Below are 17895 nucleotides of genomic sequence, written 5' to 3'. Positions count from 1 at the left end.
GCCATTGCAGTGCTCAGTAAGAAAACAAAAGCCATGCTTGGCCTTTGAAGTGGTCTTTACTTCAGCCACCCATGGCTAAAAGGGCTTGAGGGGAGGAGAAGAAATTTTTCCTGCTCTCTCAGGTGACATTTAACAGACCTGAGAAACAGACATGGACCGCAAGAGTCTACTCAGAAAGGCCTATGGCATGAACGACTAAGCATTTAAAATAGTAATGTATCCAGTACACTTAACATCTCAGTCTTTGACAAAGGACTTCTATCTTCTTGACTTTATCTTCTTTCTGATAGTAGCCATTACCAACGGGGCTGAGATGGACTAAAATAGCTGACACAGTGAAGACTGTCAGAAAGAAGGGCTCAATATTATAAAAAACGTTTGTCAAAATCCTTACAGACTCCCTAAATTTCTCTTGCTTTCATTTGGCAAAGTAACTGTCCTAACTATGTAACAGCACGGTTTGTAACATATAGCGATCAGAACCAGGAGCAACCACTTCTAGCTAGGCAACTTCACTCCCTCGCCCCCCTGCCTTTCATTTTTAAATCCTTCTAATAGAACTTCATATACTTAGCACACCAAGAAGTTCTACACCAGGCCAGTAAAACTAACTAGTAGCATAAGAAAAGGAATATAGGAAGCCTGTGGCAAGAGCACCTAAGACAAATCACTGGTTGCTTCTCAGAAGCTTACAATTATAGTTGAATCCAAGAGTGATTTAGCTGGCCCTTCACCCATAGTAACAGCCACTTGCTCAGCAGCTTTGACTACAGCTTTAACTCCATCTGTGGCCTACTTGTTTCCCTAGCTAAAGCTTTCACATCACCATTCTCTGCCCAAGACATACACCAGCTTCTTATTTTTCCTTGTCATTTTTGACTCTATACTAAAGACATTCCAAAAAGGCCAACCCAGTTTGAAAACCAATGTACCTAAGATGTTCTTGGGGTAAGAAGGTCTAAAATTCACTGCTTTATGCTACACCACAAGCAGCAGGCACTATGAGTGGCTACTGCTTCGTTTACATCAGGCTTCATGAGCATGCAGAAAACATACCACCGTTCTCTTCAACCTAACCTTACTACATCACGCATCTTTTCTCCCAGTCCTCCCACCTACAGCCTAAAAGCATCACCTCAGAACATAATCAGCTCACAGGCACAGAGTAGATGCCATTACATCATTTATGGAAGTGAGTTTTGACACTGTTGGGGCAGTTCTGCCCCACAGCCTCCCAGCATCTCTAATTTCTACAAATCAATACATAGTAGCATAGTAGTCAAATACGCTCCACAAAAAAAAAAAAAAAAAAAAAACAACCCACCATCTATAAGATATATATCTGCAGCTGACACACCTACGTAATTAACTGCCTAGCAAGAACATAACAGATGCAGTGAAGATGATTTGAGATGCTGCCCATGGAAGGTACCTTGACATTCTAATAGTCAGCTAGCACGTATTTGAAGTTATCTCAGTTCAACATACAGTATCAAAAATATAAGAAACCAGCACTCAGAAATTTCTTAATTTTAACTGTGAGGAACATTCCTTCTCAGCCATCTCAGCTTTGTCACTATCACCACATCACTATTCAAAAGCAGTTTAACCAGGATAAGAAAACTTTCTGAAAGTGTAAGCAATAAATGCAGGTAATTTAAAAAACTGGGGGAAGGAGCAAGTGGTTAGGCTACCTTTGGATCTCCATAAAAACAGGAAACAAGACATTGTAATTTGCTCATTTTGAAAACCTCCTGGAATTAATTTTTCTTAAGTATTCTTTCATAAGAATTTAATTATACTTTTCTGAAAGTCTTAATATTTTGAGATGATTCAAGATCTACTTCAGCTATGACAACATAACAGAATATTTTGAATCAACACTTCAATTTTTAGCTGAATCACCAGTAGTCCAAACCCCATTCATTAACAGGGATTAGCAAAGCTCATGTACTAGTTTTTGAGGTCCCCTCTAGTAATTTTTTTTAGCCTCCTTATTTGTCAAATAGAGATATGTACAATATAGGGAAATGTAACATAGCCTTAGCCATTTACTGCATACACAATATCCAAAGCTCAATTAAGGATACACTTAGGGAGAGAGAGGAACTGTGTCCTAAATAAAAAAACAACAATCACCACCACTTTATTTTATGTGGTGCAACAGAACAGCATAGGCTTTTCAAGACATTTTCAGAAGAGAAAGATGAAGGTCTAGAATGTGAGATTAACTCTGAAATGGACTAAATTCTTATACAAAGAAAATGGCCGTGCACTGGTCAGTAAATACACTAATCAGGCTTGGCTAACAAAGCCTATATTTCAGTCATTCCAGCAGGAAATGCTATTCACACAGAAGATCTTACTTGCTCTCCTTTTGTCCAATGCAGGGACACTTCCAGTAGCTGACTCTCCATTACAGACCAGCACTTTCTCTGCAGTGATTTATGATAGCATTCCACAAGTCAAGGGGGAAGAAAAATGACCTATTTACATCTACATCTTTCTGATGCATAAGTGCAACGCCCAAACTCAGAATTCAATAGAGCAACAACACAATAAAGCCACCCCATTACATATTTTGGTTGATTTCTGAAAAAAAACTGACTGTAATCGTAGCGCTTTTACTCGTACATGACAGCTCAATTTCCTCGAGTTTTCGGAAAACAAGTATGCAGGTTTGAGTACTGATATCAGCAACCAGCTCAGCCAGCCACCTCAAACCATGCCTCTGCAGTCAGCAAGGCCCACAATCGTTCATGCTTGACTTAAGACTGACCCCCAGTGGCCATATCTTCTAACTGATTCTCAGCATACCTATCTGCTTCTTAAGAAATGAGACTCCACACTGTGGTTCCATTTCAGACTGTCAGCGTTCTCCTCTGAAAACCACTTGAAAGTCTTCAGTTGCTCTATATCACTCGAAATAAAAAATAAACCAGCTAAAAACTTGTATAATATATAAGCTTGTTTTCTTAAAAGTGTCTAACAAGTCAGCTGTTAAGTACATGTGCATAGCGCTACAGAATAACACACAGGCTTTAAAAGAAATTTAGAGACTGGCTGCCCTGGAGCTAACCTCTCAACAGCTCTAGAAAAAGGGAACATCCCACTCTTTCCTTTTAGTATCCAACAAGAACTCTTTCAGCTTGAATTGAGGAAAGAAACCTTTCAGAGTGCCGCCCTGCTTATTTGCACAAAAAGCATCTAAGAAAGTACTTCAGAGATAAAGCAGCAGAGTTTCACTCGGAGGTAAGGCCTCAGAGTTAAGTAAATACTATTCAGGCCATGGCTGACCTTAAATATCTATGCTTCACATGACAAGCAGAGTATCTGAACTCAATATTAACCTTCAGACTTCTCAGTATGTTGAATTTCTTACCATGAAACAGAAAGCTGAGACTTTTTTCTTCTAGTTGTGTTTGCATATATTATTAAGGTTTAACTTATGTACCAGTAAAGCCATGATATCCCATTTTAAATTTCACTTAGACCAACATTTATGTTTTTATGCACTGTTAAAAGAACAGAATACATCATTTTATCACAGGAAACAGCCTTGCCAGTTTTTTCTGCTCTGGCACACAGCAATAACAAGTACACAACATGTTTAACACAACTATTTGATAGCAACAAATGCAAGAAATAGAAATTAAAAAATAAAAATCACACTGAAACAAAAATACTGCTGAAACAAAACCCACCATTAGTATCTTGATTTCTACATAAGCCCTCAGAGTCAGAAACAGAGACCCACTCAAATCCTTGCTAGGCTTCATAGAGCCACCAACCATGTCACCACCCACACCATTTGCCTCCACTCAAAGGAACGCTCTCCTCAGGTTAAATGGCCTAAGCCTGGGAGGCCTTCCCGCTGAGCCACGTGCACGCACAGGTGCTGTAGCTGTGGCAGCTCCGCGCTCAGGCCGAGCTCAGGCAACAAGAGGCAGGCGAGCTTTGATGTTAAACCTTCCTGTTGCTGCCTGAGCGGCAGCCTGAGCCGGGAGCCGCTCCTGCGCGCGGCTGTGGGGCAGGAAGGCGCGCGGCCGGCGGGCGGCAGCTGTGCTGAGGGGAGAGGGGAGCCCTGGCGGGGCCGCGGCTGGGGGCAGCGCCAGGGCTGGTGTTGTGCTCATGGCTCCGCGGTCTGCCCGCGCAACACGAGCACCGCTGTGGGCGCGAAGCACCTAATATGCGCTTTTATAAACGCTTCAAAAATCATGCAAATGCCAATTCTAGCATAGTGGTCATGTACTTACATGTATCATAAAATTAAATAAGTACTCTTGGAATACTACTACAGCATGATCCAGGCAGGTTAAATGGTCAAGACTGTCTGGAGGCCATGAAATACTAGAAGACTGTGTGAAATGTGCATATTTTTAACAGTTCACAGCAGACAAGAAATGTATGTTATTCACACTGAGGTGGCAAAAAAATGGAAACACATTTAAGAAGCATCATGTCAAGCTCTTTGAGACAAAATGCTTCCATGAGTGCAGAGGAAAAAAGGAAGCATGTTCTGTCTGCTTCACACTGCTCTAAAAACTGTGCTCCCTGGTGTCTGGGTATTCCCTTCGTGTGTGGAAATATTTGGATGATATTTTGCTAATTGTTGTCTCATGATTACTTCTTTCTTCAGTCCTGTTGCAGGCTTGTTGGACAGCTGAAGAAGGATGAGTCAGGGCACTGTCACATTCTAATGTTATGATGCTAGAAAACAGTAGTTGGTCCAGCTTAACAGAAACAATGCATACTTTATAAAAAAAATGTACTGAACCTTGTTGAACAATGGATTAGTTGGTCATAGTTGAGCTAGACCAAGCTGTAGAGCTGTACTCACAGGCAGGGAGGAGGGACAGAGCCAGGCAAGAAGTCTGGAAGAGTTAAGCTTGCTGTTACTTCTATCCATTGGGTAGTGACAGTGAGGACTGTTGCTGGTGCAAGAAGTCACCCTCTACCACAGGAACTGGCATCCCTAAACCCCTGCTCTTCATCCAGTATTCCTTCAAAATGGCCTTGCAACTTCATGGAGCTCTGAAGCTGTCATCACCTATACAGCAGTAATGGAAACAAAAAAAAGAGAGCATAATATTACTTAGGTTTCCCTTCTATAGTTCCTAATCATAGCTTTTAAGACATTTATTTTATTTTTAAAATATTTATGATGTAATACCATGAAAATGTTAAATTGGTAAACATTAAACTTGGTAAAGTTTGTAGTAAACGAGGCAAAAAATGTTCATTTTTAAGAGTTATCTCAACTGCATCAATGCATACATACTTTACATTTGCATCATTTAGGTTCTGATAAAATGTCGCCATAAGAATAGTGCATGTATTGAGAACATTCAATTTCAGAAGACTGCAAGTCTAGAAATGTACTGTATGACATGTCACATACCTGGAATTCTGACAGACTAATACCATGCATCCTACACAACCAGCTATAAAATGTGGAGGCCCCACTAAGCTTTTGAAGTTGCACCTGGCAAAAAATATACATATTGTCCTCAGGTTAAACATCATTCATTAATAAAAGGAAATACCCTGAAGCCAAGAGCTTGCTACAAAACATACAAGTAGAACGGTTATATAATTCAGAAATTATTTGCCAGTTATGTTTTGAGGTAAAAATTAGCAGTGAAAATGAAAGAATGACAATGTTATGCTTATGGGAGGCACACAATCCCAACCATAGTTAACATGCTTTTTCTTGCTAGAATTAGATTTTTTCTCAGTAAGATTTAGGGGCTATGTGAGATTTATTGTATCTATTTCAGTTAAACACCGTATTATTTGTATTCCCTAAAGGGCAAAAAATTGTCTTTTCATTTCTTGCTTTAACCAAAATCTAAAAATGTCAATATAAATAGGGGAAATCCCCTCAGACTCCTTGCTTGTGACTGTCATACAGAAAATGGGCTGAACTGGTGGACTCTTAAGAAGGAGAGGACAATGGTTAGAATCAAGTAGTCTTTGTGTGAATGCAAGATAATGGGTTCACAGGGAAAAAAAAAAAGTATTGTATGGAAAAGAGCTACTTGTTTGATAGATTTGTTCATATTGTAAAAGCTTTCTGGGGGTATTTGAATAATTAGGTGACAAAATGCTATCCCTGGTAGAAGAGAGAGCCTTCAGGAGGCATAGCCACCTAGCTTAGGTTTTGAAGGTATCACACTGTGTGTCAGAATCCTTGGTAGAGGAGGACTTGTCTGTCACTGTAGTCTCTTGTAGAGACTACAGTTTTTTTGGAAGGACGGGTGTGACAGACAAGTCTGAAGAAATTGTACTGCTTTCTAACTGGTCTGTCTATTTTTACTTCCTCATACTGGATAATCTCATCAGCAACTGACATAGGCTGGTGGGTAGAGAAGTATGTTGGAGTGAGAGCAGTCCTTGTCCATAAACGTGCAAGTATGCACAAGAACTTCTTGTATATTTAAATGGCTGCAGGGAAGGTGGGGCGTGTGAGGTGTAAACCTGAGATACAAGTGCATAGCCTGGGGAGAAGGAGAAGAGTGGGTGGGTGCCTAGAAAGGGGAGTGAAGATTATTGTTCTTCCCCTTTCTCCTTGCCTCTGCTGGCCCCTCCTGACACATGACACCTATTCTCACAGGAGCTTGCAACCCTGCTTCTCCCTCCTTTCTTCACAGAGCACCCAACACAGGCAGAACAGCACTGCCGGTAGAGCATCCAGGGCAGCATCCTGTATCTCTGCAGAGCCCCATACTTTGGAGCATCAAGGTAAGGACCCTTCTGTCCTCTCGGTGTGCAAGAACACCACAAATCCTGCCACAAACTAGAAGGGGCTGAAAAGTCCTGCAGACCTAGCTGTGTTAGGGACTTCTCTGAGATGATCATATCGTGGCAGGTTTATTCTTGCCACTGAGCTGCCCTTTTGCTATGTGCTATGCCTAGCTGGGAAGAGCTTGCAGGGAGATGGCAGCAGGGCAGGACTGACTTATCAGTCCTAAGCAGTCTGTGAGTTCCAGGTGTGCCTGTGAACCCAGGACAAACAGGTCAGCCCCTGCAGAAGGAGAAAGTCCTGTTTATAGGTAGCTCAACACTCTGTGCCCATGACCCAAGGGAGGTACAGCAGGTACATGTGTGATAGGACAGCACCCCCAGGGATGACTGTTCCTCTGTAGAACATCTAAGGACAGGAGCATTGTCTCAGCAAGGGATATGAATGACCCTCAGTATAGAGGGTTCTTGAATGGAGAATGGGGGAAAACTTGGATCTGACTCTGTATTTGTGTACCAGCTCTGGGCAAAGCAGGTTTTAAAAAGCACCTCTGTGAATTTCACTTGGATTTCACTCTGCACTCACATGGGCACAGCCAAGGCTTCTGAGAAGTGCTGGTTGTACAAACACTATCAGACATCAAGAGAGAAGTGAAGTATGCTTGTAAAATGTCTGTCTCCAGTATGTTAAGTGCTATAACTATATGAATTACACCTGAAAATCACTCTAATATGTTTCTGTTTATTATTCATTACCTTTTTTGGAGAAGCTCTTACCAAAATAAAATAAAACTGGCTCATTTTTAGGGTCTATACTTGAAAATACAGCCTGCTAAACAACTTGTCAAAGCAAAACTGAACATTTTATTGTCCTTGTACTGCTGTACCACACTACTGTTTTATTATTTGTGTTGTTTAGGAAGCAGAAACCAAATAAATTATGTTCTTCAGATTCTGGTGGCTTTTGTGGATACTTGAACAACATGAATTTTTAGCAGAAAATCTCAGTGAAGAAAAAAGATATGGACTGAGAAGACCCCAAACTAAACACATTCTATCAAACACTGTAGAAAAATATCCCAGCCCACGTGGCCAAGGTGACTACTGTTATTTTAAAACTTCTGTTTCTACTTGAATCCTTTACTCAGGTCTACATGGCTAACTCGCCCTCTAAGATACTGTTTATAGTTCATCTCGTTCTACATTTTAAAATGCTGTATTTTTACACTTTAATCTTTTTACTCCTTTCTCTCCTCTGTGCTTTTGTATTTTATAAAAGGAGATTACTTGTGTCTTTTTTGATTTTGTTTTTTTGCTTGTTTTTAATATGGTTGGTGGCCTGTTACTGTACCTACAAAAACAGTAGCCTATATAACTTTTTTTATATAGAAGTAATATGTCTTCAGTAGTTCAGAAAATTATTACTCTCCAATGTACACCGGTGCAGATCCTGCTCTTAGAATTTGTTCTGTCACTAGACATGAATGTCAGTTAAGTGACAAAATGTAGCTCTATTAAATCACATCCCAGTGTCTCATTCTGTAAGACTCATTTTCCTGTAGATGACTCATCTTTCCAGTCCCCATTCTGGTAACCAGCATGAGGACAGAACATATGTGTAAATATCACAACAACATGCCTCATTCCATGACATTACCTTACTTTCAGTTTCTTCTTTCCTGGGGTGTCTGCTCTGGAGCAAATTCTTCATCCTCTATATGCTCTGCATTCACAAGAGTTTCACACTTGTGATCTCAGGTGTTTTCTAAAACATCCATAATTTAACTCCCAATTTCAAAGCTAAAAAATACATATAAGGGTAAGGATAGAACAAGATTTATTATTAAAACCCTCCACTCACCTACCTACCTATTTATTTTAGATGAAGACTGCATTCTGGAGATTGCTTTTTTACTGGACAGCTCCGAAAGTGCTAAGCATTATAATCATGAACAACAAAAAAAATTTGTATTGGAAGTGGTAGACCGAATGAAAGATCTGCAGCTTAGTTCTGGACGGACCCTTAGCTGGAGGATGGCCTTACTCCAGTACAGCAGCACTGTTTCCATAGAGCAAACTTTCCGTGACTGGAAAGGTCCTGAAGCATTCAAATCCCACATCGTTCCTATCACCTACATAGGTCATGGTACTTACACAACTTACGCTATCACCAACCTTACACAACTCTACATGACTGAAGGGACTCCAGGTAGTGTGAAACTAGCTGTACTCTTCACCGATGGAGTCGACCATCCAAGAAACCCAGATATTTTTGCAGCTACAGCTGATGCTAAACACCAAGGTATTGTATTGTTCACAATGGGAATGACCAGAGTGGCTGAGGAGGTTAGCAACGCTGCCAAGCTCCGGCTCCTGGCCAGTGTCCCAGCATCCAGATTTGTTTCCAACCTCCAGAAGAAGGGAACTGTGGAGAAGGTTCTCACAGAAATGGTATGTACACAGAAATGTTTGCAAATGGTTAGAGAAATGTATGAGAAAAAAATGTCTTATTCCCAATAATTTGGAATGCTTATGCTATTAAAAGAAATCTGTACTTTTTACAATTTAAAGAGGCCCACTTATGGGTTCATGTGCACTTATTAGTAAAGCTACTGTGACAAAGTGCAGGTTTCTCTTTTCTTCACGTTGTTCAGGTCTTGCCAGACAAAATATCAATGCTGGAACTGAATTAGACTCAAGAAGACCTGTTACAAAGTTATTTTTATCTGAGATAATTTGATGATGACTGCCAAAGAGAAATATACTCCAAGTTAAATCTTTTCTAAGGTGTTCTTACTGCTCTCATTCTCCATGGATACTGTTAAGGCACACATCAGAAAGACATCTAATTTTCTCAAGTGCAGAATATGAATCTTTCATTCATACTATAGGGCTGCTGCTATTCAGCACTTTAAAATACAGCACTATAGTCCCTGAGCGTGTTGTCCCATCTGCCTAGATAACTCTGTTGGTTTAGATCTGTTTACCATTGTAATTGTAGCAAGTTGTGGCTGGCAAGGAGTCAGTGATTGGTGCAGTTAACAATCTATAATAGGAAATGAAATTATTGAAATTATTTTTTAGAATGGAGAGATTGCTAATGTGTTTCTCATTAATTAAAGCTTAATTAGTTCTCCTTAATATGTTAATTGCTTAATTATATGACTGCTGAAATAATTATTTTTTACATCTATCGGTGTTCTTCAGTGGGTTATGACATTAAGTTTCTAATGTTCTTTCCAATATTTGTCTTTGCAGAAAGATCTGTCTGAGGAAGAAGTAAGTAATTTTTCCCACACAGCTTTCCTGCTTAATGTATTCCCATAGACTTTTACTATTGTGTGGAAACATAAAATTCAAGAAAACTGATAGCATAACAATTTGGTAATATATGAACTCCAGTAGGATTGCCCTCAAGTAGAACTATGTGATTTTGTATGTTCACAACAAAGCTTTACTTTGCTATCCTAATTTCATTTGCTTTTCCTTCTTATTCTTGTAGTTGAAAAATAACAATGTGTGAGGCTAGTGAGAATTTGCTGTTGTATCTCAGAAAGTCATCTAATAGACTCAGAGGATAAGAAAATATGACACTGACTTGAATGTGCTGCAGTTCTAGCCCTTAATGAGCTTTCTGTGTCAAAGAGCTAAAGAAAAGGAACAAACCAAGGTTCCACCATTGCAATTCCCCATTTCTCCACACTGTGTCACTCCGACTGCAGGCATTGGTAGGTGCGGCTACCATTTTGTGGTGAATGAGGTCAACTTTTCTGCTAAAAATTTTAGTCCCACTTAGGTACAGTTATCTCAAGGAAAGTCAGTATTTATGAGTGTTTCCAAAACTTAAAACATTTTAATTTTAGCTCATTTCCACTGTTGTGTTTATTTTTCTCTGTCAAAATAAATCCTGAATTAGCAAGACATTAAGTGTTATCCTTGGAGGACGCATTACTAATAATTAGGATATTCAGACAAGAATGATGCTTAAACATTTCATTTCCAGATCTGTCAAGCTGAGTGGAGGTATCATAAATAATACAACCAAAAATAAAAACAACACTCTATTCCTCCCAAAACAAGCCCAGAAGCTGTACAAATTCTGTATTAAATAATAATTTTGAAGTCTCAAAAAGATCCCAAACTGTGTACCACAGTGATGTCTGGTTGGAGCACATGACTATATAGATGAAAGAAAATTAAGATTAGAAACTACTATAGTGAATACCATAAACTAAATAAAAGTATATATCAATAACATATTTTGTGAACAGATCAAGCTAGAGATAGAGATGATCTATCCTACGTACATAGTAGGAGTGCAGTGGAGTAAAGGGGAAAAAAATGATACGTATTTCCTTACTCCATTGTCTAGGCTATATCTACACAGACTAGTAATCAAAACAGATCAATAATCACAGATACTCAGCATACAAATAAACTGACCTTGTGAGGAGTCAGGAGGTAAAGCCATTATCAAGATGAAATCTAAGGACTAGGAATGATATGGATTTTTGGATGGAGTACAGAGGCCACACTCGATTTGTAAACTGACAGCTGAAAGATTTCTGAAAAACATATAAATATAACAACTTTCTGATCATTTCTGGTGTTTTCACAGTAGCCACTCAGGAATTCAAAAGCAATGTTCATGTGATCTCTCTCTTTTATACTAAAATGTACTGATTTGAATTTACTGTTTTCATTCAAAGTGTCCCCAGGCTGCCATATGTAAATGTGAGAAGGGGGAGAGGGGTCTTCCCGGCCCTGCTGTAAGTAGTTGTCATTTTTCATTTTCCTTTTGTTGAATAATCGATATACAGTATAAAAAAAAGATTTATTTTATTGTTGGCATTTATAGGAAAGTATCTGAACCGAAATCCTAAGAAAATAAAAGTTAAAGCTTCAATACACAGTCATCCATAGATCCATTGCATGGCAATGTCAGAACAGTAGGAAACATGTAGAGAAACCTGAGACTGACATGAAATGCTCCCTCTGAAATAAGTACAGCGTGATGTGGTGAGACACTCCCATTAGTTAGAGAAGTTTAAAAGGCAGGAAGGGGCAAGCTTCCCGTGTGGAACAATAATTCACCTGTTATAATCAGAAAACTAGGTCAGGTGGATCTAACTATACCCAGCTCAGAACCACTAATAACTGAATTAGTCTCCAAAAGCAAGAGAGAACAAGAGGCTGAAATATTAGGAACAGCCAATTGAGACTTATAAGGAGGGTAAAACAGACTATATTTCTTTCAAAAGTGTTTATGTTTCAAAAAGTACTCTTGAGTTGGACAGTCTGATAACATATCCCTAATATTAAACTAAGGCACCATAGCAACTGACATTCCTTACCCAAAGCGAAGAGACGGTGAGAGAGCTCGAAGCAGAACCGTAGAGATCTCTCAATTCTCACGCTTTTGACCTGCATAAACAAAAATGCACATTTGTTCTATCCTGCACTGTACAGCACACTTTAATTGAAAATGTAGTCAGTAATGTGCAAACAGTAGTCTTATTTGAGTTATTATTTTATATCTTTACTTGGAGAATCCAAGTTCCTCTTAGAAACAGCCATGCAGAGTTCAGAAGAAAACAATACACCCACCTGACAACCTAAGTAGCTACAAAAGCACGTGATCACCCGTGTTCAGAGGAGAATCAAACTTTGTTTACAAAAAAGATAAAGGAGAAAACTGGTTGTCTATTGAGCTAGTCTTTATGCTTTCAGAAATTCAATATAGATATTTTAAAAAAATAAATGTACATGAAGCAAATAACCTGAACATAAAAAATATATTGTCTATATATTGTAAAATAAAATTATGTTAATAACATAAGAATTTTATTTTGTTGCTTTTCAGGGCAAAAAGGGTCGCACTGGGGATGATGGAACTCCAGGCCTGAAAGGAGCAAAGGTGATCTGATTTTTCAGATGTGGGAAAAAGATTTGGTACTCTGTTAATATGGAAAAACTATCATAATAGTGCCCATGTATTTTCCATCTATGAATTTCTTAAATGTTATCTTTTCCTCCTTTCACTGATCTTGATGTTGAATTATTCATAGGGGGAACCAGGTCTTAATGGAATCCCAGGACAAGATGGAATAGAGGTAAAAAATAAATAAATAAAAAAATCTTTTTCTCCAGTGAGCAGTATTAATTTACTTCAAGACAAAAAGTAGCGCATTAAAAAAAACAACTTTCGAATAGGAAAGTACTTTTGTTTCAATTCTGCCTTACCAGTTAATGATTCATTAACACTAGGAGAACTGAAAACGCTATGATTGCTTAAAGAAAGCGAATAATTCCTTCTTATAAGAGTGAACTAGAAAAATACTCTCTAATAATACGTAGTCCATCCTAGAAAGTGGGGAAAGCTTTGATATAGTACTCAAAGAACATTACAGAAATTGCCGCTTTGCCTACATCTTCACGGATCTGTTTCAATTTTTCATTTGGCAAACACAGGTTCTAATGTCCCTGACTGTGAATTTATTCACATATTAATCACTCTGCTTTGTTCTTATTTAATCAGTATATTTTTATTATTTTGTGACTTTTTTCTTGCTTTCCTGTTTTAGAATGCTTCTCACTATGATGGAAATACTAATTCCAGTTGATCTACTTTTACATAATCAAAATCACAGGCTTAAATAACATTTTCATAAGATTTGTTCACACATATAAAAGTGTTTGTCATGACAAACAGATGTAGTATTTACAGTCATGTTGTAATGTTTATCAGAGCTCCAGTAATCATTCATTAGAACCTGAAATGCTGTTTTTCTAGAGACTGTGAACTGCTAATAGTTTCATTTGGTCATATGTCCTTACAAATTGCTTTACTTTTTTCTTTTCCCAGGGAAAATCTGGGTATAAAGGAGAGAAGGTACTACTTTTAGTAAAAAAAAAAAAAAATCTGCTTTTGTATCAGAATTTGTGGTTATAATTTATTATGCACATTGCTATATTTCTAGTAAATACTAGTGACGAACAATGACATCTCCTTACCTGGTGTTGCACAAGCTCTCATCAAGTATGTTTCCTTTCCCTTACAGCACAATTGCTATAAAATTGTCCTGAAAATAATAACATTTAGGTCATGCATTTTACCTAAAGCATTCAATGAATAAGGATGATACGCTAAATATACATCATAAATATTTATTTCTGTTCCTTTTAAGGGTGAAAGAGGTGAATGTGGAATCCCAGGGATAAAAGGAGACAGAGTAAGTAGCTATAAAATTGTTAGGCTTTCAGGAAACAGTTAAAATGTAGAAAAGCTACAAATCCCTGAACAACCATGGTGATAGATGTAAGGCAAATGTTAATTCTAAAGTTCAGGAAATTAAAAATGTACCATTTTTAAAACTGAAGTGAGCATGGATACCACTTTCAGTAACTTTCACATCTCTTTCTATATTTTATTGTGATAACTCTTAAGGCCCAAGCCTAAGCTTGCTTGTAACAATTGTAAAACTCTAACTGACTATAATAGAGGCAGAAGAAGTCTTAGTATTCAGAGAAGAATATAGAAGTACTAGTAGTATTATTCAGAGAGACTGAGAGGTGAAAATGAAACAAAGATTTGTCAATCCAACACCACTCTTTAATATTCGGTGTATAATTCTTTCTCTGAATTCTGATTACCACAGTCCATTTTAAAAATACCTAGTCAATACTTGCTGGCTACTGAGCGTCTCCTGATTTATTTTTTTTTAAATTCTGCAGCATCTGAGGCATGGACTCAGATGTGAATGATCCAAATCCTTTATTACAGGTTCTAGCATCCCTTATATAAACTCACAAGTTTTCTCTTTTGACTTTTCCACCCGCCTTTACATGTCAAGAAAACATTCCACAAACACTCCTTAACTGTGCATGCAGGCACTCATCCAATCAGAGCCATGAGTCGTTCCTAGCCACGTGCTCTTCCTCCAATCAGGGTTGTTATCACGCGGCCATCACGCACCTTACTTGACTTCGCTTTTCTCTTCTTTCTGGAGATGTCCTTGGTTTTCAGCCTTGCCTTCTCATGCCGTCTATCTTGCTCTGCAGCTTCTGCTCTGAATAGTCTTTCTTGTATTCCCACAGATTTCTAAATCAGATACCTTAATCAATAGTTACATAAATGATTTTGACCAAATTTAAATATACATACATGTCTTTTTTTCCTCCACTTTTCTTGCAGGGTCCTGAAGGTCCAGTCGGCCCCAGAGGTACAAGAGGGCCGCAGGTAAAATAAATAAATAAATAAATATTTTTTTTTAAAAAAAGGAAGAAGCTATAAAAACAAGACCTTGTTGCTTAGGATCCCAAGCTCTGAAATAATACCATGCCACAACATTAATAGAATTCTTGAGCCACTTGAGTTCAAGGCATCCAAAATCGTATTAAACAGCAACATGAACAAGAATTTGGAGGAGCACTCTAGACAACTAAATTACTCTTATAATAAATTCGATCTCAAATATCACAGCAAATGCAGCTCCATAAAAACTAAAATCACTCATTTCCCATTCACTGTGTCTAACTATTTCACTATCTTGCAGAAGTACACAGTAACACTTTATTCTCTTTTCCTCCCGATATTGTGACGGAAGGCCAAGAAGCATAGCCCATTATAGATGGATAGTTCAGTAGATTTGGCTTTAGAATACCTTTTATTGTATTGAAATAAAGGGACAACCAAATTATCTCCCCAGTGACCAGAGTAGCTGACTCTATGCATGCACCAGAAAGCATAGCTTCTGTTCCGAAATGCTTGTAACTTGTATTTTCATATAGGGTTCATCAAATTAGAAATTTTTTTTTCAAACTTCCATCATTCTGAAACCTTGAAAAATCTCATTAAAACTGCACCTATTTTAATAGGGTCCACAAGGACAATCTGGAGATCAGGGGCCTGAAGGCCTGCAAGGATCAAAGGCAAGAACTGCATTTATTTCTCCTCTTCGTTGATATTAAAAGGCATTAATACAGCCCATACCATTTTTGTAGAGAATGCAGTTGAATATGACATTGCTAGTAAATCATATACGCTTTGCATTCCAAGAGGTTCCTAAGAAAGGTATTTATTTGCTCTTTGTATTGTATTCAGGTCCAAATCAAGTTCTGTTCTTCTGTCATAAACAGTTAAAATACAGCATGATAAAAATCTACTAAACCATTAAGATTTGCTGTGTATACTTCCTATTTTCCCCCTTGTAAATTTTGGGTATACCAGTAGAGATGAATTCATTCAATCATTCTGTGATTATGTGATATCTCTATCATACTAGTTTAACAGAAAACACAGATATCACTGGATATTACACAAAACTATTGGGTCCATTTTAACTTCATTAGGAGAGTTACACTTTGCTTCTCAGAAAAAAAAAACTGAATAAATCAGCCCAGGCTGATGGATTCTCCAGCTACTGAAAAAGAATGATGTGGAGAAAAACTTGAAATTGAATGCCATTCGTTATTTTAAAATTAAATATCACATTACCTGTTAATGCAAAATGCACCAGTTTTATATGCTACTTAGCTTTTCCTCTTCTTCATCTCTTTCGGTATCTCCTTTTGCACTACATTTAGAGACCCTACTGGCCAACAGTTAATCATACACTAGTTAGATGTGAATGAAAACCATATTATCCCACATGAAACAAAACATTCATCCATTTCTGGCTGGTATCACTTTGTACAGAAAATATCTATGCTCTTAATAAAGGGAATTTTGAACAATGAAAGAGAGAAGATGAAGTAATGTGTAAAATGATCCCAATGGGTTGAAATTCAGGATATACAAAAAAAAAAAAACCAAAAAAAAACCAAACCTTCAAAATCTGTTCTTTTACAACAAACTGAGTTAAAACAGATTTCCTTAGACTCTAATTTATATGCAGGATTGTTTATTTTTCCATTCTTTTAAAAGGGTGAAAGAGGTCTCCCTGGGCCACCTGGCTTGCCTGGAGAGACTGGAATAGGACTGCCAGGCCCAAAGGTACAAGCATCTGTCTTCTTCCATATTATGTGTATTATAGGCTAAGAACAAAGACTGAGACAGGTGAGATAATATACTTTATGGTACATGAGAAACCTCAAGCCCCCATATGTATATATGTATTTTTAATTGTACTATAAATGTAGAATGAGGCTGTCCTCTAATGCTGTGAAATGCACCAGTTCAGTGTCTGTTGGGCTTAGAAGTCTGAGGATGCTCAGATCTTCTCTGCCACATCTGTATTCAACTACACCAAATATTTCAAGCACAGACTACCTGATGAGTTTTTATGTGCTACACATACAAATACCTAAATAAGGCATTTTCAAAATACATCTTTGTTTGAAGGGTGACACTGGTTTGACAGGAAGACCAGGCCCAGTCGGCCCACCTGGAGTTGGTGAGCCAGGAGTTCTGGTATGTCTGCTTCTTATTTGGTGAGGGGGAAATGGGAAAGAAAGGAAGACTTCTCAGAGTTTTCATAATTAAAGAGATATATGTACGTTAAATGATACTCTTTTCTTCCTTCAATTAGTTCTTTCTATCATACGTAGTATTTTGTCTGACTTTCAGTTTCCTCAATAAACTGGAAACGTTTCCAATTCCTTAACTTTTCTAATCATCTTAGTCTCCAAAGTACCTATGAAAAAATAACACCTTATGCAAAACCAAACAAATATTTAAGTAAATCTGTTCCCTGATAGATTAAAATCCACATATTATATCTTCCTGAGTCTTTTCAGTAACAATACAGAGAAAAGACCTGCTTTGTGGGGGAAGAGGAGCCTGTGATGTGCACCTTTGTTAGCCACGACACCTATATTTATGTGATAAGAGAAACTGATTTTTTAAAGGTTTGCATTTTTAAGAAAATTTACTTGCAAATGTGTTTGTCACAGAAGAGTGTTCTCTTTATGGTTGAATGCCATGCAGTTAGCTTTACCTTAAAGCAAGACATAATTCTAAAGCTGCATACAGAGCTATTTTCAAGCCTATTTAAACTACACAGAATGCACCAAGCCTAAGTGCACTACTGCCATTCTGTGATGTACGTGCAATCTCAAGAAATAAAGCAGAGAAAACCAAAACAGATGCAGGAAAACACTGTGAAACAGCCTCAATATATGCAGGCTTTGGGCCTGCATTTAATAAAAAGT

General features: G+C 37.9%; 1 protein-coding gene across 1 annotated transcript in view; it reads left to right on the top strand.

Annotated features, from left to right (window-relative positions):
- LOC110400225 (collagen alpha-1(XXVIII) chain-like) overlaps positions 6598–17895 on the top strand; it is a 32131-nt gene continuing 20833 nt past the window's right edge. The window contains exons 1-12 of the mRNA XM_021399937.1: positions 6598–6744; positions 8545–9195; positions 10003–10023; positions 11454–11513; positions 12608–12661; positions 12813–12857; positions 13610–13636; positions 13932–13976; positions 14939–14983; positions 15622–15675; positions 16670–16738; positions 17087–17155. Of these exons, the coding sequence (XP_021255612.1) occupies positions 6598–6744; positions 8545–9195; positions 10003–10023; positions 11454–11513; positions 12608–12661; positions 12813–12857; positions 13610–13636; positions 13932–13976; positions 14939–14983; positions 15622–15675; positions 16670–16738; positions 17087–17155 (1287 nt within the window). The remainder of the gene's footprint in view (positions 6745–8544; positions 9196–10002; positions 10024–11453; positions 11514–12607; positions 12662–12812; positions 12858–13609; positions 13637–13931; positions 13977–14938; positions 14984–15621; positions 15676–16669; positions 16739–17086; positions 17156–17895) is intronic.

This window comes from Numida meleagris, chromosome 5 (assembly GCF_002078875.1).
Source record: "Numida meleagris isolate 19003 breed g44 Domestic line chromosome 5, NumMel1.0, whole genome shotgun sequence".
NCBI lineage: Eukaryota > Metazoa > Chordata > Aves > Galliformes > Numididae > Numida > Numida meleagris.
The sequence above is the reverse complement of the archived record's forward strand: the minus strand, read 5'-3'. Positions and strand labels throughout refer to the sequence as shown.